Raw genomic sequence first — 22422 nt, forward strand, 5'->3', positions numbered from 1 at the left:
CCCTAACCCTTATTAGATGGTGTTATTATGAGTGTAACTGTATTGTGTAATGTATTTTTGTGACACTGTCTTGTTTTACGAAACAGTTAACCATAGCTCTGAGAACACTGTACTCGACAAGCGTTAAATTTAACTTGTGCACAAACGAACGCTAAAACCTGATATCAATTGCGTGCAAACATGTTTGCACTCTACTTGTAATCTGTCACATAGAATGTAAGGTACTCTCTTGCCAGCACACAGCTAGATTAAAAATGGAAGAGTTGGTTACAGCATTTGGCAAAATGGTCATAGACCCAGGACTCACTGGTACTCACAGACAGCTGCACAGCTTTCAGGGACTCAGGCAGTTCACCCCAGACAAGCCTGGGTGAAAAGCTTATTGGAAAAAATACAAAATAAAATTATTAACACTACACAACACATAGAAAGCCTGTGTAACTCGTGCTTGTATCTCAGTGTGTTCAAATAAAGGCACACATTGTGTGGCTCTAGGTTAGGGACCCAGAGAGGAAGAGACATTGATGTGGTCCTAGGCCAAATGCTGTAACTAACTCTTCAATTTTGCTTTTAATCTAGCTGTTTGCTAATAAGAGAGTGACAGACATTCTATGTGTTGTGTTAATAATTTTGTTTTGTAATTTTTCCTATGGGATTGCAAGCTGTGCAGCTGTCTGTGAGTGCTGATGAGCACCCAGGACTCTGAGTTTCGCATGCATGTGTACCCAGTCCGATTTGAGAGTACAGTCCATTTCTGTGTTTTGTATGTGTCTATGCAAAATGACAGTGGGCCTGTGTCACACTTCCATTATCAAATTGTGCATTTATATATATATATATATATATATATATATATACACAATTTTGGAGACATGTGCAAGAGTTCACAGTGTGTACATATATGAGTCTGTTATTCGCTGATAGCTGTCATATGGGCCAGAAAATGTAAGTAATTTTTTTAATTTTCAGGAACAACAATCTGCTCATTTAAAATTATATTGCTATTGCTATGACTTTGTATTATGTGCTTGATGATTATGCAATTCTACTGTATTTAATGGTCCTTTAATGATGCTATTTGATATAGACAGTGTCACTCTCTAGAAAAATTTAAAAGGATGGTAAAGTAAAAACTTCCATGGCTCAGATACAGCATACAATTTTAAACACATTTTAAATTAACTTCTATTATTGAAGTGCTTAATTATCTTCAATAATAATAATAATAATAATAATCATTTTTAAAACATATCTAGGTAGGTTTAGGCGCAGCAATGCATTGGTAGCTCTCTACTGATTGATGGCTGCATATATGTGTTCAGCTAGTGCATTGCTTCTCCATCAACAAAGGATACCAAGAGAATGAAACAAATTTGATAATAGAAGTAAGTTGGAAATCGTCTGCTCATGAAAGAAAAAGTTGGGCTTTCATTTTCCTTAATGGCAGAAAGCCATTGATCAGTAAACCATTTATTATATAATTATTAGTATAATAATTAGTAACTTTTAATTTAAAATTCACCTATCGCTACAAGTAATGAGTTTGCAACTAGTTCAATCACATGTTTAGTTGAACTGTGCTAGGATTTTATGAGGTATGATGAGCTTCTCCATCAACAAAGGATACCAAGAGAATGAAACAAATTTGATAATAGAAGTAAGTTGGAAATCGTCTGCTCATGAAAGAAAAAGTTGGGCTTTCATTTTCCTTAATGGCAGAAAGCCATTGATCAGTAAACCATTTATTATATAATTATTAGTATAATAATTAGTAACTTTTAATTTAAAATTCACCTATCGCTACAAGTAATGAGTTTACAACTAGTTCAATCACATGTTTAGTTGAACTGTGTCAGGATTTTATGAGGTATGATGAGCAGTACATATTCTCCCCATGTCTGAAATACATCTACAGAAGTACCACAGTGGATATTTCAAGTGGGTGCTCCATTGCATTCTTAAAAAAACTAAACATTTGATGTGTAAATATAATTTGTGTACAAGTTTCCTAGTGTAAAAATGATTTTTAAACTTTATTTTTAACCTTTTTTTCATTAAAGGGAAATTAAACATTAAGGGCTAGATTACAAGTGGTGCACTAAATATCGCTTTGTAATACCACAGCATGATAATGTGTGCTAGTATTACAAGTAAATCACAATGCAAACGCAAGCTCACGTTCACGTTGCTAGGAAGCATTGCACTCAAGAGAGCACGTTTCCATAGGCTCCTATGGGAGTCAGAGATGGCATCAGGACCTTGCACAGCGAAGGGGATAAGTTGCACAGCGATGGACAGCATTTTTAAATATATATGTATCTTTTAGACCAGTGTGCTTTTCACAGAGGAACACTTTCCTGAAGTATATCAGTCTGATCCTGCCAAGTAAGGTCAGTCCAGCCCCGAAATACCAGACAATTCTCCTCTGAACAAGGAACATGACAACCCCAGACGATCGCTTTGGCCTCCTATGGGCCTCGTTAGTGAGGTGCAGCCACATTCCTCTAAGCACACTGGGAAAGGAGTCCATGTCTGGTTTCCCCCATCACCCATAGGGAGACTTCCCAAGGGTCATAATAATTTGCATACGAAGAGAGAAGTGCTCTACCAGGAACGAACAACAGCTCATCAGCTAGTTCTAATGCGATTTACCACCCGGAAGCAGCCTCTTTTAGACCAGTGTGATTTTCACAGAGGAAATCTTTCCAGAAGTATATCAGTCTGATCCTGCCAAGTAAGGTCAGTCCAGCCCCGAAATACCAGGAAATTCTCCTCTGAACAAGGAACATGACAACCCCAGATGATTGTTTTGGCCTCCTATGGGCCTTTTCAGTGAGGGGCAGCCACATTCCTCTAATCACACTGGGCAAGGAGTCCACGTCTGGTTTCCCCCATCACCCATAGGGAGACTTCCCCAGGGTCATATTAATTTGCATATGAAGAGAGAAGCGCTCTACCAGGAATGAACAACAGCTCATCAGCTAGTTCTATGGTGATTTACCACCCGGAAGCAGCCTCTTTTAGACCAGTGTGCTTTTCACAGAGGAAAACTTTCCTGAAGTATATGAGTCTGATCCCGCCAAGTAAGGTCAGTCCAGCCCCGAAATACCAGGCAATTCTCCTCTGAACAAGGAACATGACAACACCAGACAATCATTTTGGACTCCTATGGGCCTCGTCAGTGAGGGTCAGCCACATTCCTCTAAGCACACTGGGCAAGGAGTCCACATCTGGTTTCCCCCATCACCCATAGGGACACTTCCCAAGAGTCATATTAATTTGCAAATGAAGAAAGAAATGCTCTACTAGGAACGAAAAACAGCTTATCAGCTATTTCTATGGTGATTTATCACCCGGAAGCAGCCTCTTTTAGACCAGTGTGCTTTTCACAGAGGAAAACTTTCCTGAAGTATATCAGGCTGATCCCGCCAAGTAACGTCAGTCCAGCCCCGAAATACCAGGCAATAACATGACAACCCCAGTCGATCGTTTTAGCCTCCTATGGGCCTCGTCAGTGAGGGGCAGTCACATTCCTCTAAGCACACTGGGCAAGGAGTCCACATCTGGTTTCCCCCATCACCCATAGGGAGACTTCCCAAGAGTCATATTAATTTGCATACGAAGAGAGAAGCGCTCTACCAGGAACAAACAACAGCTCATCAGCTAGTTCTATGGTGATTTACCACCCGGGAAGAATCCTCTTTTAAACCAGTGTGCTTTTCACAGAGGAAAACTTTCCTAAAGTATATCAGTCTGATGCCGCCAAGTAAGGTCAGTCCAACCCCGAAATACCATGCAATTCTCCTCTGTACAAGGAACATGACAACCCCAGACGATCGTTTCGACCTCCTTTGGGCCTCGTTAGTGAGGTGCAGCCACATTCCTCTAAGCACACTGGGCAAGGAGTCCATGTCTGGTTTCCCCCATCAGCCATAAGGAGACTTCCTAAGGGTCATATTAATTTGCATACGAAGAGAGAAGCGCTCTACCAGCGATCGTCTGTGGTTGTCATGTTCCTTGTTCAGAGGAGAATTGCCCGGTATTTCAGGGCTGGACTGACCTTACTTGGAGGGATCAGACTGATATACTTCAGGAAAGTTTTCCTCTGTGAAAAGCACACTGGTCTAAAAGAGGCTGCTTCCGGGTGGTAAATCGCCATAGAACTAGCTGATGAGCTGTTGTTCGTTCCTGGTAGATCACTTCTCTCTTCGTATGCAAATATATAACACACAGTTCCCGTAGACCGCAATGTAAAGGCACTTTTCAGTGCCTTTTTTTTCTAACACCCCACTCCCACCAACTTTAAAGCCCTAAAACTGCCTAGTGCAGTTTTTTTTTTATTAAAAAAGCTACCTTTTTAATATAAAAAGCTATAATGCCCTCTTTTTAAAAGGCATTTGGGGCACTTTAAGACAATTAACCAGTGATCTAATCTGTTGTTCACTTTTATAAACACTAAATGCTACCACAAGCCCGCTGTAGCAATAACCAGCTACTTTTAATGGCTGGTTAATTATCGTGCACCCGCAAACGGCAAATTTGGCATGCGATAATTTTAGCGCTCCACTTGTAATCTAGCCCTAAATAAATGTTGGATAGAATTGTATGTATTCAAAGCAAATATTAGCCTGAGAATAATACGCAATTTTTTTTTTAATGACATAATTTTAAATATTGAAGAAATCAATGTCCCTAGAGCAAAGGGTGTTGCCATTTTGTAACCTAGGGTTCTTTTCCTAAGGCCAATTAAGAACACGTATAAATGCAACCAATGACTTTTATGAAGTATAGCATTGTTAAATCTGTAGCTTGCACCTTTCAGAATTAAATTACAGGGAAAAAAAGACAAAATAAATAAGGAAAGTACATTGCAAAGTTTTGTTTTTTTACTTGAGATAATTAACATTTTATGTAACAATGTCAGTGTTTAATGTCCCTTTAAACAAAAAAATATACATATGCTTTATTAAAATTTGAATTGCATATGCTCAGGGAATGTAACAGTCAATAAATGCCCCAGTCAAAAATATATTTTTTTATCATGTCCAAAATGTAGAAAAATCCTTTGAAAAGTGTTGAATTATGTGGGGTATAGAAGTGGTTTTTGTGGCATTAATGCATTTGAAAAGCTAAAGGATAAATGGCTTATCACAGGTTTTCCATACAATTTGGAATGGGTTTGAACTGGAAACCGGTACAAAAAGCCTGCACAATGCTCTTTACAAGGGAATTCTAATGAATTGAAATAGATCCAATAGAACACTCAGTAGTCACGAATATGAAATTATGCACTAAAGCAGGGCTTAAAATTTCCACTCTTCACTAGTCATTGGCGAGTGAAAATTTAATGGTGACGAGTGAAAGTTAGTGAGTTAATGTTGAATCAACATTCACTCACAGTCCAACGCTTGGGGTCGAGTTCTAAGTAGCAAAGTTATAATATTTACAAAATGTACACTCATATTGCAGCATTGACAAATACACATTTTGCGCTATGTGCTAAGTGCAAGGATATGTTATTCCCCTAAGGCTGTAAGAACACCATTAGTGCTTAGACTGAGTGGGTAAACGAGGGCAGAGAGAGTGAGTGAGAGAGATTGGAGAGGAAAAAGTGGAGCTTTACAAGAAAGTGGAGAAAAAACAGACTAAAGAGATATGAGAGAGTGGAAATAAAGAGTGCAAAGAGAAAATATGGCCTGCAAGATAAGGGAAAGTGTCAAAAGAAAGATTGTAAAGAGGAGGGAGCGAGAAGGGAAAGATGATAAGTATTAAAGTCTGCTTAAACCTTCCATGACTGTCAGCAATCTTTTTTCCATTCTCCCACTTCAACAACTTCCTACTTCTTTCCAGCTGTTGTCTTAACTATAACCACCAAGTTTATGTTGCTAACTGCTATGCACTATTTTTTGTCCATCTATTGCTGTATGTAGCATTATTTAATTTGTTACGGTATGAAATCAAAAATATTAAAAACGATTGCCCGATAATGTGTTTCACAATGGCTTAACATATGCAAAGAGGGGGTGGAATAGTGGGTGTGGTGCGGCCAGGTAGTGGGTAGGATCAGAAGTGGCGAGTATCATTTTGGTCTGGCTAGTAGTAGCTTACGACCTGAAATTTTGAGCCAGGCACTAAAGTATATAACAACTCTTATAATACAATTTAATGTGTATAATACTTAGTATACTGCTCTTGGGAGAATTCGTATTCAACATTGTGGCCCACAACTACAAAAATTCTTTACTTTAATTTGCTTATTTTTTATTTTATCAAGTCCAGTTGCAAAAATCCCAAAGGTACAACAATCTCTTGTGGTAGATCACAATAGGTACAAAAATGAAATGGTAATCAGGGCTGTGAAATTAAAGTATTTTAATGTTGATTTAACAACAATATGAGTTATAGAGTATTAACCTTAGGCATGTTCAATACATCTCTTCAAATAATGTTGCTTGATGAAAGTATATGCAAACAGTGGGGATTCTTTTCTCCTTTTCAATGCAATATTCAATGTACCTTTGATGTCTTTTGTGTAGATTTAGAAGCATTGCCATTCAATCAGCTGTGTAATGGCAGGGTAAGGATATATTTTCTGCTTTACTGTAATTCTAAGTAGACACATCTGTCCACATTACTCTAACTACTCTAGCTCATAAATCTGTCTAACAAAAAGTTGCTTAGTTGGAAATGTCACATGACGGCACACCAAAGCAATGACACAAAGACTATGCATATTGTCTGCATGTTTAAGCTTAGAGTCCATAATACTATATTGTTGTAAAGAAATACAGTTTAATAAAATAGCGAGGCATGCATAATGCATATTTCTCTCCTTTTCACAGGTACAAAAATGGGAACTTTATCTTGGCCGACAGCTACTTTTATAACTGTTGTTGCTACTGTGTACTTGGAAGCAAAAACCACACAGCCAACAAAGTATACTAAGAAAGCATATCATATGGACATGGCTCATGGTTTTGATGTATCTGTGGCTCCCCCAACAGAGGAGACCGTTTTCACTGATGTACCAGAAACCGGTGACACCACCAGTGAGGTAGCAACCTTAAACTCAGAATTTAGGACCTCGACTACTATGTATCCATTTGATAATTTTACCCTAGAATCAGCAGATTTCTTTTTTAACTGCTGTGACTGTTGCACACCTATGGCCGGGCCAAAAGGGGATCAGGGAGCAACAGGATTCCCAGGTAAATATTTTTTTTCAATAGTTTAGAAATAAGATACATTTTCAAATACTTTTCAGTTAATACTAATTAATGACTAGATTACAAGTGGCGTGCTATTGTTAGTGTGGGACACGAAAAGCAACGTAAAATATGCAAAACTACCTTTGGGTTTAGTGCAGTTGGTCTAATGTGTGTCGGGTAAGTGCGCAAGGGAAAAGTGTTTTTTTTTTTTTTTTTTTTAACAGTGAGCTCCATTGAAGTCTATGGGGAGAAGAAGTTAATGTGGTTGCGATATGCTAAGTACTGAAGTTAGCGCGGATCGGGTTTCACTCTCACGCTAACTTTTTAATTTCACTAACACACGCTAAAAGTTTACTTTGAATTTGTTGGCGCGCCACTTGTAATCTTGCCCTAAATTGGTATAAAATTGACAAAATATCATGATTTATAAATCGTAGTAAAAATCGTAGTAGAAATTAGTAAATAGTTTAATTTTGTCCATATGTTTACATAAAAATGTAAAGTGCTTGGTTATAGCCTCTAATTCTCAATGACACATCCTGGAAAAAAGTGTTATATTATTGTTATTATTATTGCAAATTTGGTCCATTAGTCTGTTATAATCAATGCAGAGACTGTCTATCTATCTATCTATCTATCTATCTATCTATCTATCTATCTATCTATCTATCATCTACCTATCTATCTCTGTCTCTCTGTCTGTCTGTCTGTCTGTCTATCTATCTATCTATCTATCGATCTATCTATCTTTCTATCTATCTATCTATCTATCTATCTATCTATCTATCTATATCTGTATCTCTGCCTGTCTGTCTATCTATCTATCTGCCTGTCTGTCTATCTATCTATCTATCTATCTATCTATCTATCTATCTATCTATCGATCTATCTATCTTTCTATCTATCTATCTATCTATCTATCTATCTATCTATCTATCTATATCTGTATCTCTGCCTGTCTGTCTATCTATCTATCTATCTGCCTGTCTGTCTATCTATCTATCTATCTATCTATCTATCTATCTATCTATCTATCTATCTATCTATCTATCTATCTATCCATCTATAATTTGTCTTTGTTCTTTTCTCTTTAGCAACTTAGTCACTTTTTGCATTTGCTTATTGCTCAATAATTCTGTCTGTACCGGGTGTTGCATTGTTTTAACAGTTCCAAGACAAAAGAAAAAATAAAGACTAAAGAGGAAACTGTAATAGTTTTTATTGGAGTCACAAATCACGTATAGTGTACATGCTTTTGAACTCACATTCTGTAAGGTTTTAAAATCTTGTACACAATAAACTACACAATGGTCTAAAATAAATTACTCAAGGTTATACTCTCTTCTTTTCTATTCATAGAAAATTACAGACTACTAATTTGTTTTCAGCAGTTTTACAGCAAGTTATTTAATAGGTTGTGATACTTTTTAATGGACCAATATATCAGTCTTACAAGGTATTCTGTAGAAATGTCTTCATTATTTGTTGCTGACTGGTAAACAAATCTCAATGTCATTCTACTTGGTAAGAGAAAAAGCAAACATAACATACAATGAATAAAAATAAAGGCAAATACCTGAATTATAAAAAGACCTGTTAAGAAGTAGAAAATCGATAAACACCAACCATTGCACAAAAGCTCAAGGGAATGGTCTGAAATTAAAAATGCTATAAGGCGCTAGAGCATTTTACTATCTTATCACACCACAGCATGCCTTTACCTATGTATTTAACAAAAGGGTTTTACTTATAATAAAAGGTACATAAAAGTCAAAATGGTTAGGGCATGTAGTTTTAATAGACTTTTCAATTTACTTTTGTTTTCAAACTTATTTTTTTCTCTTAATATCCATTGTTAAAAAAACAGACTCAGGAGCAGATATGCACTATTGAGACCTAGCTGCTGATTGATGGATACAAATATGCCTCTTGTCATTCCCTCACCAGATGTATTCATCTACAGTATGTGCCAGTAGTTGCTGTCCTCTAGATGACTTTATATATACAGTATATGTACTGTATAACCTTTGCAGGTAACTGTGCAATAATAAAAAAAACCTGACATTAGAGCGTTTTCTTTTTATACTTTTTTGTCCTTTAGTCTGCTCTGTAATACACTTCTGTTTCTGAGCTTGGGACAGTAAGAGTAGCTGTACACTTGTGGTGCTCCAGATTGGGAGCAGAGATGAACCTCTGGAACGGGCTTTTGTTAGAGAAAGTTAGAGGCACCCAGTAGTGCTAGTCAAATGCTCTGCTTTAACAATTGAGGTCAAAATAAAAGACAAAATGTCATCTAATCCTGTTATAATCTGTACTGAATATCTATAATTTTATAATATTTGCACTACAGATAAATACTTTTGATAGTGTACAAGCAGATTCATAACAGGGGATAACAGACAGCTTGAATAGGGATAAGAGTCCTCGGATTTATCAAGCCCTTCTTTCCTGCAGTCAGGATTTATTAAGCAGCAGTCATCAGACTGCTGCTTCCATGCCCTATTCTCCACTAGTGATGTCGCGAATAGTTCGCCGGCGAATAGTTCCCAGTGAACATAGCTTGTTCGCGTTAGCCGCAGTGGGCGAACATATGCGATGTTCGATCCGCCCCCTATTCGTCATCATTCAGTAAACTTTGACCCTGTATCTCACAGTCTGCAGACACATTTCAGCCAATCAGCAGCAGACACTCCCTCCCAGACCCTCCCAGCTCCTGGACAGCAGCCATTTTAGATTCATTTTGATCCTGCATTCTTAGTGAGAGGAGGGATAGTGTAGCTGCTGCTGATTTTATAGGGAAATTGATAGCTAGGCTAGTGTATTCAGTGTCCACTACAGTTCTGAAGGACTCATCTGATCTCTGCTGTAAGGACAGCACCCCAAAAAGGGCTAGAACATCTTTTTTTTTTTTTGCCTGTGTAATTTTGACTGTGAAACATTAGTCTGCTAGTGTAATCTAATTGCAGTTGCCTGCCTGCCAGCGTGTGTGCCAGGCACACTTGCCAACTAGTGTCACCACTCATATCTGTTGTAACAGTAGTGTACATTTTTTTTAAAAAAACTTTTTTGACTGTGAAACATCAGTCTGCTAGTGTAATCTAATTGCAGTTGCCTGCCTGCCAGCGTGTGTGCCAGGCCCACTTGCTAAGTGCCACCACTCATATCTGTTGTAACAGTAGTGTAAATTTTGTAAAAAAAAACTTTTTTGACTGTGAAACATCAGTCTGCTAGTGTAATCTATAAGCCAGTTGCCTGCCTGCCAGCGTGTGTGCCAGGCCCACTTGCCAACTAGTGCCACCACTCATATCTGTTGTAACAGTAGTGTAAATTTTTTTTTAAAAAAACTTTTTTGACTGTGAAACATCAGTCTGCTAGTGTAATCTAATAGCAGTTGCCTGCCTGCCAGCATGTATGCCAGGCCCACTTGACAACTAGTGCCACCACTCATATCTGTTGTAACAGTAGTGTAAAATTTTTTGTTAATTTTTTTTTTACTGTGAAACATCAGTCTGCTAGTGTAATCTAATTGCAGTTGCCTGCCTGCCTGCCAGCATGTGTGCCAGGCCTACTTGCTAAGTACCACCACTCATATCTGTTGTAACAGTAGTGTAAATTTAAAAAAAAAAAAATTTTTGACTGTGAAACATCAGTCTGCTAGTGTAATCGAATTGCAGTTGCCTGCCTGCCTGCCAGCGTGTGTGCCAGTCCCACTTGCCAACTAGTGCCACCACTCATATCTGTTGTAACAGTAGTGTAATTTTTTAAAAAAAAACTTTTTTGACAGTGAAAAATCAGTCTGCTAGTGTAATCTAATTGCAGTTGCCTGCCTGCCAGCGTGTGTGCCAAGCCCACTTGCCAACTAGTGCCACCACTCATATCTGTTGTAACAGTAGTGTACATTTAAAAAAAAAAGCGTTTTTGACTGTGAAACATCAGTCTGCTAGTGTAATCTAATTGCAGTTGCCTGCCTGCCAGCGTGTGTGCCAGGCCCACTTGCTAAGTGCCACCACTCATATATGTTGTAACAGTAGTGTAAATTTAAAAAAAAAAAACTTTTTTGACTGTGAAACATCAGTCTGCTAGTGTAATCTAATTGCAGTTGCCTGCCTGCCAGAGTGTGTGCCAGGCCCACTTGCCAACTAGTGCCACCACTCATATCTGTTGTAACAGTAGTGTAAATTTTGTAAAAAAAAACTTTTTTGACTGTGAAACATCAGTCTGCTAGTGTAATCTATAAGCCAGTTGCCTGCCTGCCAGCGTGTGTGCCAGGCCCACTTGCCAACTAGTGCCACCACTCATATCTGTTGTAACAGTAGTGTAAATTTTTTTTAAAAAAAACTTTTTTGACTGTGAAACATCAGTCTGCTAGTGTAATCTAATTGCAGTTGCCTGCCTGCCAGCGTGTGTGCCAGACCAACTTGCCAACTAGTGCCACCACTCATATCTGTTGTAACAGTAGTGTAAAATTTTTTGTTAATTTTTTTTTTACTGTGAAACATCAGTCTGCTAGTGTAATCTAATTGCAGTTGCCTGCCTGCCTGCCTGCCAGCATGTGTGCCAGGCCTACTTGCTAAGTACCACCACTCATATCTGTTGTAACAGTAGTGTAAATTTAAAAAAAAAAAACTTTTTTGACTGTGAAACATCAGTCTGCTAGTGTAATCGAATCGCAGTTGCCTGCCTGCCAGCGTGTGTGCCAGTCCCACTTGCCAACTAGTGCCACCACTCATATCTGTTGTAACAGTAGTGTAATTTTAAAAAAAACTTTTTTGACTGTGAAACGTCAGTCTGCTAGTGTAATCTAATTGCAGTTGCCTGCCTGCCAGCGTGTGTGCCAGACCCACTTGCCAACTAGTGCCACCACTCATATCTGTTGTAACAGTAGTGTAAATTTAAAAAAAACTTTTTTGACTGTGAAACGTCAGTCTGCTAGTGTAATCTAATAGCAGTTGCCTGCCTGCCAGCGTGTGTGCCAAGCCCACTTGCCAACTAGTGCCACCACTCATATCTGTTGTAACAGTAGTGTACATTTAAAAAAAAAAACGTTTTTGACTGTGAAACATCAGTCTGCTAGTGTAATCGAATTGCAGTTGCCTGCCTGCCAGCATGTGTGCCAGGCCCACTTGCTAAGTGCCACCACTCATATCTGTTGTAACAGTAGTGTAAATTAAAAAAAAAAAACTTTTTTGACTGTGAAACATCAGTCTGCTAGTGTAATCTAATAGCAGTTGCCTGCCTGCCTCCCAGCGTGTGTGCCAGGCCCACTTGCCAACTAGTGCCACCACTCATATCTGTTGTAACAGTAGTGTAAATTTAAAAAAACAACTTTTTTGACTGTGAAACATCAGTCTGCTAGTGTAATCTAATTGCAGTTGCCTGCCTGCCAGCGTGTGTGCCAGGCTCACAGCGTATACTGTGCCCACTTGCCCAGTGGCACCACTCATATCTTGTTTAATAGTAGTGTAAGTGTACATTTAAAAAAATAAAAACTTTTTGGACTGTGAAACATCAGTCTGCTTTTTTGTGTCAGGCTCACAGCGTATACTGTGCCCACTTGCCCAGTGCCACCACTCATATTATCTTGTTTAATAGTAGTGTAAGTGTACATTTTAAAAATAAAAAAACTATTTTGACTGTGAAACATCAGTCTGCTTTTTTGTGTCAGGCTCACAGCGTATACTGTGCCCACTTGCCCAGTGCCACCACTCATATTATCTTGTTTAATAGTAGTGTAAGTGTACATTTAAAAATAAAAAAAAAACTATTTTGACTGTGAAACATCAGTCTGCTTTTTTGTGTCAGGCTCACAATGTATACTGTGCCCACTTGTCCAGTGCAGCCACTCATATTATCTTGTTTAATAGTAGTGTAAGTGTACATTTTAAAAATAAAAAAACTATTTTGACTGTGAAACATCAGTCTGCTTTTTTGTGTCAGGCTCACAGCGTATACTGTGCCCACTTGCCCAGTGCCACTACTCATATCTTGTTTAATAGTAGTGTAAGTGTACATTTTAAAAATAAAAAAAATATTTTGACTGTGAAACTCGATTGTGCAAAAGGAAGTAATGGCATATGGGGTCTTTCATGCTGTCGTGCCTGTTTAGGGACCCTCGTATAAAAAGGCTGAAGGAGAATGACCTGTATTGGGTGTCCAAGCATCTTTTTCCATCTCCCGGTTCCTAAAATCATCTCTGGGTTCCTAAAATCGATGCCATACCTGTACTCGATTGTTCAAAAGGAAGTAATGGCATATGGGGTCTTTCATGCTGTCGTGCCTGTTGAGGGACCCTCGTATAAAAAATGGCTGAAGGAGAACGACCTGTACTGGGTGTCCAAGCATCTTTTTCCATCTCCCGGTCCCTAAAATCATCTCCGGGTTCCTAAAATCGATGCCATACCTGTACTAGATTGTGCAAAAGGAAGTAATGGCATATGGGGTCTTTCATGCTGTCGTGCCTGTTGAGGGACCCTCGTATAAAAAGGGTGAAGGAGAACTACCTGTACTGGGTGTCCAAGCATCTTTTTCCATCTCCCAGTTCCTAAAATCATTTCCAGGTTCCTAAAATCGATGCCATACCTGTACTCGATTGTGCAAAAGGAAGTAATGGCATATGGGGTCTTTCATGCTCTCATGCCTGTTGAGGGACCCTCGTATAAAAAGGCTGAAGGAGAACGACCTGTACTGGGTGTCCAAGCATCTTTTTCCATCTCCCAGTTCCTAAAATCATCTCCGGGTTCCTAAAATCGATGCCATACCTGTACTCGATTGTGCAAAAGGAAGTAATGGCATATGGGGTCTTTCATGCTGTCGTGCCTGTTGAGGGACCCTTGTATAAAAAGGCTGAAGGAGAACGACCTGTACTGGGTGTCCAAGCATCTTTTTCCAACTCCAGGTTCCTAAAATCATCTCCGGGTTCCTAAAATCTATGCCATACCTGTACTCGATTGTGCAAAAGGAACTAATGGCATATGGGGTCTTTCATGCTGTCGTGCCTGTTGAGGGACCTTCGTATAAAATGGCTGAAGGAGAACGACCTGTACTGGGTGTCCAAGCATCTTTTTCCATCTCCCGGTTCCTAAAATCATCTCCGGGTTCCTAAAATCGATGCCAAACCTGTACTCGATTGTGCAAAAGGAAGTAATGGCATATGGGGTCTTTTATGCTGTCGTGCCTGTTGAGGGACCCTCGTATAAAATGGCTGAAGGAGAACGACCTGTACTGGGTGTCCAAGCATCTTTTTCCATCTCCCGGTTCCTAAAATCATCTCCGGGTTCCTAAAATCGATGCCATACCTGTACTCGATTGTGCAAAAGGAAGTAATGGCATATGGGGTCTTTCATGCTGTCATGCCTGTTGAGGGACCCTCGTATAAAAAGGCTGAAGGAGAATGACCTGTACTAAGTGTCCAAGCATCTTTTTCCATCTCCCGGTTCCTAAAATCATCTGCGGGTTCCTAAAATCGATGCCATATACACGTCCCCTGATAGGGGACGTAACAGGGATTAAACTGATAAGAATAGTACTAGTTAACACACGACTCCTATCTGGTGGCACAGTAGATTGCACGCGGTGCTTTGACAAAATATAGAAGGACATTTGGCAGACGGACATTTGGCAGACGGACATTTGGCAGACGGACATTTGGCCGACAGGCAGAAAGCTAAAGAATGTTCCGATTTCGGCCGAGGGCAGATACACAGAGTGCTCTGTTCTAATCAGAGCCTCGGGTGCTGCAACTGCCTCTGGGAACCTTACCATGGGTCCCAGACCGCCCGTCTTGTAATTCTCTGTCTGGGAAATTATCTATCTATTTATCTATCAAATCTATCTATCTATCTATCTATCTATCTATCTATCAATCTATCTATCTATCTATCTATCTATCTATCTATCTATCTATCGTATCTATCATCAAATGTATCTATTGCTTCTATTGATCTATCTATCTAATCTATGTATCTATCTATCTATCTATCTATCTATCTATCTATCTATCTATCTATCTCGTGGCCGGACCGACCAAGCATCTTTTTCCATCTCCCGGTTCCTAAAATCATCTCCGGGTTCCTAAAATCGGTGCCATATACACGTCCCCTGATAGGGGATGTAACAGGGATTAAACTGATAAGAATAGTACTAGTTAACACACCACTCCTATCTGGTGGCACATTAGATTGCACGCGCAGTTCCCCAAATTGGAAGTAGGAGGACCGACCAAGCATCTCATCTCTGTGTGATTCCTGTTCTTGTAGGACAGTTAATGGATCAGTCATGTTGCACAGCTCCTCAATGTGACAAATATTCCTGGTTAGCTCGTCGTTCTCTTTTTCCCAGCTGCTGGATCAGATCAGAGATTGTGAGTAAAACCTACTCCTGCTGCCGGGTGATCTCACTCAGGACTCGCTTCTCTAGGTCTTCCAGCTGTTTCCTGATGTCCCTAATCAGGGCAGTCAGTCTCTCTGTTACACCAGCTGCTTTCTCTTGCACCCCTCTCCTGTGCTTCTGCAGACTCTGGACTCTTTTCTCAGTCTCCTCTCTCTTTGTAGTCAGTTTCTGCAGAACATTTCTCAGTTTATTTTTCTTCTTCTCAGAAGCCTCATTCAGCAGCTCGACCTGGTGTCCCCTGTGCTCTCCAGCCAGGGAGCAGGACACACAGATACAGGCAGCATCCTCAGTGCAGTAATATAATAGGAGCATCTTGTGGGTGGAGCATTTTCTGTTACCCCATGAAGTGATTGCACGCGCAGTGACATCAGTGAGGACAAGGAACGGGACATGGCTAGCTTGGTATCCAACCTTGTGCAAATGGGGAGTTTGCGGTTGTGCAAATGGACTGTTTGTGGTTGTTTGGGGTGCGTTAAACGGGGAGTTTGGTCTGTCACTGTGAAGCGGGCGTAACCCTTACACTACCTGAACGATACAACATCATACCTGATGTTTTAAAGCACGTTATTCCAAACAATTTAGGAATTTTAGGTGATTTATGCCCTTTATGGATTAAAAACAGACTCTGCATCAACTATGTAATTTTCCATGGGAGTTTTGCCATGGATCCCCCTCCGGCATGCCACAGTCCAGGTGTTAGTCCCCTTGAAACAACTTTTCCATCACTTTTGTGGCCAGAAAGAGTCCCTGTGGGTTTTAAAATTCGCCTGCCTATTGAAGTCTATGGCGGTTCGCCCGGTTCGCCCGTTCACGAACGTTTGCGGAAGTTCGCGTTCGCTGTTTGGGAACGCAAAATTTTAGGTTTGCGACATCACTATTCTCCACCTCTTAGCTGGAGAAATTAAATCTCCCGGTGATTGACAGCTCCTACCCGCACGTTATTGGCTGTGCGTGGACAGGGGATGGGTTTGTATGCAAGTGCACAGGAGTGCTCATGAGCAAAGGTAAATGCGAGCAGCCCATTGCTGCCCACCAGAGAAGAAGCTAGGCGGACAGGGGTGAATATGTACGCCCCTGTCAGCCTGAAGATGATAAATCGAGCTCAATATGGAGCAACACAACATCTTAGTTTTAAACATGAAACAGAGCTTGATCATGTGGAGTAGCAACAACACAGTAAATAACAGGGTTTTAGTGTAAACACATAATGAAGATCAGGAACCCAGTACCTGCTGTACTATCGGGAATTGGAAGTTATGCCTATGTCCTAGCCCATTCTCCTGATATCTGCCAAGGAAGAGTGTAGGCATAAGAAGTACCAGTATTGCTGGTGAGAGATCATCAAGTGTAGTCTCACATAATGCCTACAGTTCAGGGGAAAGAGAGATCATCTAGTGCGACCATCATTGTGAGCACATAAGGGAAAAAGAGTTCAACAGGTACAGCCATATCCAATATCTGCAGTGATGGGAAGTGGGTGAGGGACTACATAGGTTAAATAATTCTAGCCTAGCTATTTTGCAAGCAGAACCGTGCAGCAAGTGTTTCACATGTATAGTTCCGCAAACAAAACGCCTCCTAAAAAGTGCCATGGCAATGGCTGCACATGTAGCGGCAACTACAGCACATGGTAAATATGATTATAAAGCAGCATAGGCAGCATAAAACAAGAGAAAGTAGGGAAAGCTTGAGAACAGTTTGTGGAAGGAGCAGTATGAGAATAGGGGTGAAAAGTGGCAGAATATCTATATATGAAATAGTAAGGCGATACCCCCGAAACCAACAATATGCAATGTGCTACAGCCAAAGGAACCATGAGCAGAAGATAAAGTAGGCTCATATTTTAATGAACGTTCTTCACTGTCATTTCTTGCAAAATAAAACAGCAAATTAATTGCAAACAATATAAGTTACAATGGCATTATAGAGTAAGCACAACTATTTTATGGTTATCAATAAAGTCATTGAGGCTCAATCACAAATTAGCAATAGTCTCAACATGAATTATTTATAAAGTTAAAGGGACAGTAAAGTAAAAAATGACATGTTTATGATTCAGATAGAACCAGTAGTATCACCAGGGGGCTAGGGAGCATCCCCAGGACAATGACTGGCCCCCCATGTGCCCCCTCGCAACTGTTGCAATCCCTAGGTTTTCCCACCACTCTGCCCAGGCCTGCCCCAGCTCTGCCCACAACATGCCAAAACCCTCCCCCACTCCAGTTGTGACCCAGCCCACAAATTATCTGTTGGCTTTTGGAAGTCCCCCCTCCAGGTGTAATATGGATAGAAAATGCAGTTTTAAACAGCTTTCCAATGTACTTCTATTGTGAAATTTACCTCATTCTCTTTGTATTATTTGTTGAAAAGCATACCTAAGTAGGCTCAGGAGTAACAGTGCACTAGCTAGCAATTGGTGACTGCACATATATGCCTCTTCTCATTGGCTCACCAATGTGTTTATTTAGCTCCTAGTAGTGCTCTTCAACAAAGGATATAGAGTGAACAAAACAAATTAGGTAATAGAAATACATTGGAAAGTTGTTTAAAATTGATTCTGAGTCATGAAAGTTCAATTTTGACTTCACCGTTGGGCTTATACCAATATGAGTTCCTGAACTATTCAGGGCTATTGAATGTTGAAAGCTAATATAACAGTTTTGTTCCTATTCACTTAGCAACATTCTACTAAGTGCAAATAGTCTGGATAACACATTTTCCACTTCAAGAAATTAAAATGTTCTTTTTCTGCAGAACATTTACAAAGTCAATCTTAAAAAGGCAATGACACAATGGTCCCTATTTATCAAAGGTCTTTGCGGACCTGATACGTCAGTGCGTATCAGGTCCGCAAGACCTCGCTAAATGCGGAGAGCAATACACTCTCCGACTTTTAACATTGCACCAGCAGCTCACAAGAGCTGCTGGTGCAACACTGCCCCCTGCTGACTCGCGGCCAATCGGCCGCCAGCAGGGAGGTGTCAATCAACCCGATCGTACTCGATCGGGTTGATTTCTGATGATTCCTGTCCGCCTGCTCAGAGCAGGCGGACAGGGTTATGGAGCAACGACCTTTAGACCGCAGCTTCATAACTTGTGTTTCTGGCGAGTCTGAAGACTCGCCAGAAACACGGGCCCACAAGATCTGTACAGAGCTTGATAAATATGGGCCAATATCTTGGCCTCTTTTCAGGTGGGAAATCAATTAATATCATCTTTAAATATAAAGATTGATTGCAAAAACTCATAACATATTTGGCAAAAAGGGTTTTTAGATGGTGGTTGACACACAGGAAATACAAAATTAAAATTCTAGTTTGGAACAAAGTATATTTTTTTTTAAAAAAAAATTTCCGTTTCCTAAAAACTGCTGCTCCATAACTTGTCCGCCTGCTCTGAGGAGGCGTATAGAAATCAACCAGATCGAATACGATCGGGTTGATTGACACCCCTGCTAGCAGCCGATTTGTTGCGAATCTGCAGGGGGCGGATTTGCACAAACACTTCTGGTGAACTGCTGGTGAAATGATAAATGCCGACACTATATGCTGTCGGCATTTATCAATGTTCAGCGAACATGATACGCTACATTGTATCATGTCCGCTCGCACTTTGAATAATATACCCGATAATGTGAATGTAACTATGATGTTATGATGAAATAGTACAGTAAATTCATTAAAATCTAATTGCAAAGATCCCCACTATATGATAACGCTATATAAAAAAACAATACAATACTTGTCAAGCTAAGTCATTACAGAAGTTTTATTTTATTTAAGGTGACTGCCATATGTGGAGAGTAAGGTGATCTTGACAAAGCATTGATTGCATTTTGCTAGATCAAATTACATTATTAAGACTAAGGAGACAGACTGTGAATTTTCTATCATTGAAAATCACTACGTTAATTTTAATGCTGAATGGTTCTTCAAGCATTGATGATGACAAGGAAATAAATTACATTTTTTTTTATATAAAAAAAAATATTATGTGCAATATTTAATGTAATACATTTTATTTTGTAGGTATTAAAGGAGATACTGGAGACATGGGATTACCAGGTCCTCATGGACCTATTGGCCTACCAGGCATTAAAGGTCATAAGGGTGACAAAGGTATGTAAGGATTAAAGTGACAGTGAAGTCAAAATGAAACTTTCATGATTCAGATAGAGCATGCAAGTTTAAACAACTTTCCAATTTACTTTTATTATCAAATTTGCTTCATTTTCTTGGTATCCTCTTTTGAAGTGCAGACTCAGGAGCAGAAATATACTACTGGGAGATAGCTGAACAAATCTGATAAGCCAATGACAAGAGACATGCGCGTGCATCCATCAATGACCAGCTAGCTCCTGAGACTACCTAGGTGTGTTCTTCAACAAAGGATACCAAAAGAACAAAGCAAATGTCATAACATAAGTAAATTAGAAAAGTAGATTAAAATGACATGCTCTGTCTGAATCATTATAGATACATTTTGACTTTATTTCTCTTTTAATATACACTGTTTTATTTGTCTTGATATCTGTTTTGTTGAGTGGAGCAGATAAGGAACCAAATAACAAATGAGATATGCCCACACTATGGATTTTGCATTGTTACAGCTAGTGCAGAAAGGATTTTTCCAATAGCTAGGCCATATAATATAAAATCATTTTACATTTCTTCTCATAGTACGATCACAGTGACTATCCTTTAATAATCTATTTGGAGCAGGAAATGTACTTTGTTCTCTAAATAAACATTTTGTAAGTATGTTATTATATGTAACTACTTCCAACCATTGTCTCATTTCCTAAATAGGATCACATATATATCTTTGTAGCTTTATATTAGATTCTCTGATTCTGAGAAGCAATTTTTCTGTTTTTCTATGCTGCCCTTTAACATATAACTGTACGCTATATTCAGAAATAATTCACACATTTCATCACCTCCGCTCACTTAGCACAAAAAGCAGATATTCAGATCCATCATTTCTAAATATCACTGTTCAATTTCATAAATGATGCATATATCTTTTTTTATATTTTTACTTTTATATATTTCTAAGGCACTGCTAAAAGTAAGTTTAATCTGAATGGCAAGTTCCTGTGTGACTGTAGCTTTATACAATATTTATTCTATGGAACCACCCTAGTTTTAAAATGGTAAACACAAAAGATTAGTCATACAAGAAAAGATAACTTTTAATTAAGTTCTAAGGTAATGGATATTTGCCAGTTTCAAGTAAGGCAAATGCATTAAAACTACTTGACTTCATTTTGAAGTTAACATGATTCTACATTATATTATATTATTATTCTCTAACCTCCACCTGCCTTCGAAACCCAATTTTTTTCTTTCATGATTCAGATAGAGCACTGGTTTTCAAACCTGTCCTCGGGTCTCCCCAACAGGCCAGGTTTTCAGGATTACCTTGTATGAGAGCAGGTAAAATAATCATGGTTTTCTAATCAGCTGATTGTCACCTGTGATTCAGATTACCTCAAAATGTGGCCTGTTAGGGAGGCCTTAGAACAGGTTAGAAAACCAGTGAGAGAGAGCATACAGTTTTCAACTTTCCATTTAATTATATTACCAAACTTTGTTTTCATGGTATTCTTTGTTGAGAAGCAGGTAGGAAGGATCAGGTGCGTGGAGGTGCCAGGAGCTCTTTTTTGTGATATACAGGTATGTGCATATACACTTTCATATTGGTGATGTGTGGCAAATTAACTGCCCTAATACACACCAGTGATACATCTTCCCCTATATGTCAGCAGTTTTACAAGAATGCTTTTAAAGGGACACTGAACCCAATTTTTTTTTTTTCGTGATTCAGATCTTTATTTGAAATGCAAGTATGTAAGTTTAGATGCCGGCCCATTTTTGGTGAACAACCTGGGTTGTTCATGCTGATTGGTGGATAAATTCATCCACCAATAAAAAAGTGCTGTCCAGAGTCCTGAATAATAAAAAAAAAAGCTTAGATGCCTTCTTTTTCAAATAAAGATAGCAAGTGAACGAAGAAAAATTGATAATAGGAATAAATTAGAAAGCTGCTTAAAATTGCATGCTCTATCTGAATCACGAAAGAAAAAAAAATGTGGGTTCAGTGTTTAAAATTGTGGTATCTCTGCTGCCATCTAGTGATTAATAGCATTCTTGCAAAACTGCTAACATACAGCGCTCTAGAAATGTGCACATGACCATTAATATTTTTCTTTAACAAAAAATACCATGAGAACAAGATACATTTGATAAAAGAAGTCAACTGGAAAGTTGTTTTTTAATTCATCCTGTATCTGAATTGTTAAAGATTTTTTGGGGGTTTTATGTCCTGCACAAAACCTTGATCTTCCTCATCAATATCATTATTTGGTAGTGTGTAGCATATTCCTACAATTAATGTATTGGCATTCCTAGCTCCAGTGCTAATGTTTACCCACAATGCTTCCACATTATCACCAGTATTAGGCTATGATAATTAAAGGGACATAAAACAACTGCAGTGCCACGCTATTAACCCTTTCTTTTTAGTTTCTGAATTGTAAAGCTCTAACTCCCCCCACACAATTTCTTTTATGGCTGTGTCTGTGTTTATTGTTCTTTTGGTAAAATGGTGAATAGGGATTATCTGCTGGAGCATGCCTAGAAGCTGTGAGCTCAGATGAAATACAATGCCTATGAATAAAACTGATAAGAAGGGTGGAGTTAGCTGCTCCAGGCAGCTTAGCTATGTAATAAATTTACCCTTATTTTTGAAAATTATTTTAAAATACTTGACAGCAATTTTTAAACAATGTTTTTATTCAAACTATTGTAAATTAATTTGCCCT

At 39.0% G+C, this 22422-nt stretch overlaps 1 protein-coding gene across 1 annotated transcript in view; it reads left to right on the forward strand.

Moving 5' to 3' along the window:
* Positions 1-6850: 6850 nt before the first annotated feature.
* The window catches only part of LOC128656281 (otolin-1-like), an 82098-nt gene continuing 66526 nt past the window's right edge, over positions 6851-22422 (forward strand). Inside the window, 2 exon segments of the mRNA XM_053710108.1 lie at positions 6851-7208; positions 19625-19714. Of these exon segments, the coding sequence (XP_053566083.1) occupies positions 6851-7208; positions 19625-19714 (448 nt within the window).

This window comes from Bombina bombina, chromosome 4, assembly GCF_027579735.1.
Source record: "Bombina bombina isolate aBomBom1 chromosome 4, aBomBom1.pri, whole genome shotgun sequence".
NCBI lineage: Eukaryota > Metazoa > Chordata > Amphibia > Anura > Bombinatoridae > Bombina > Bombina bombina.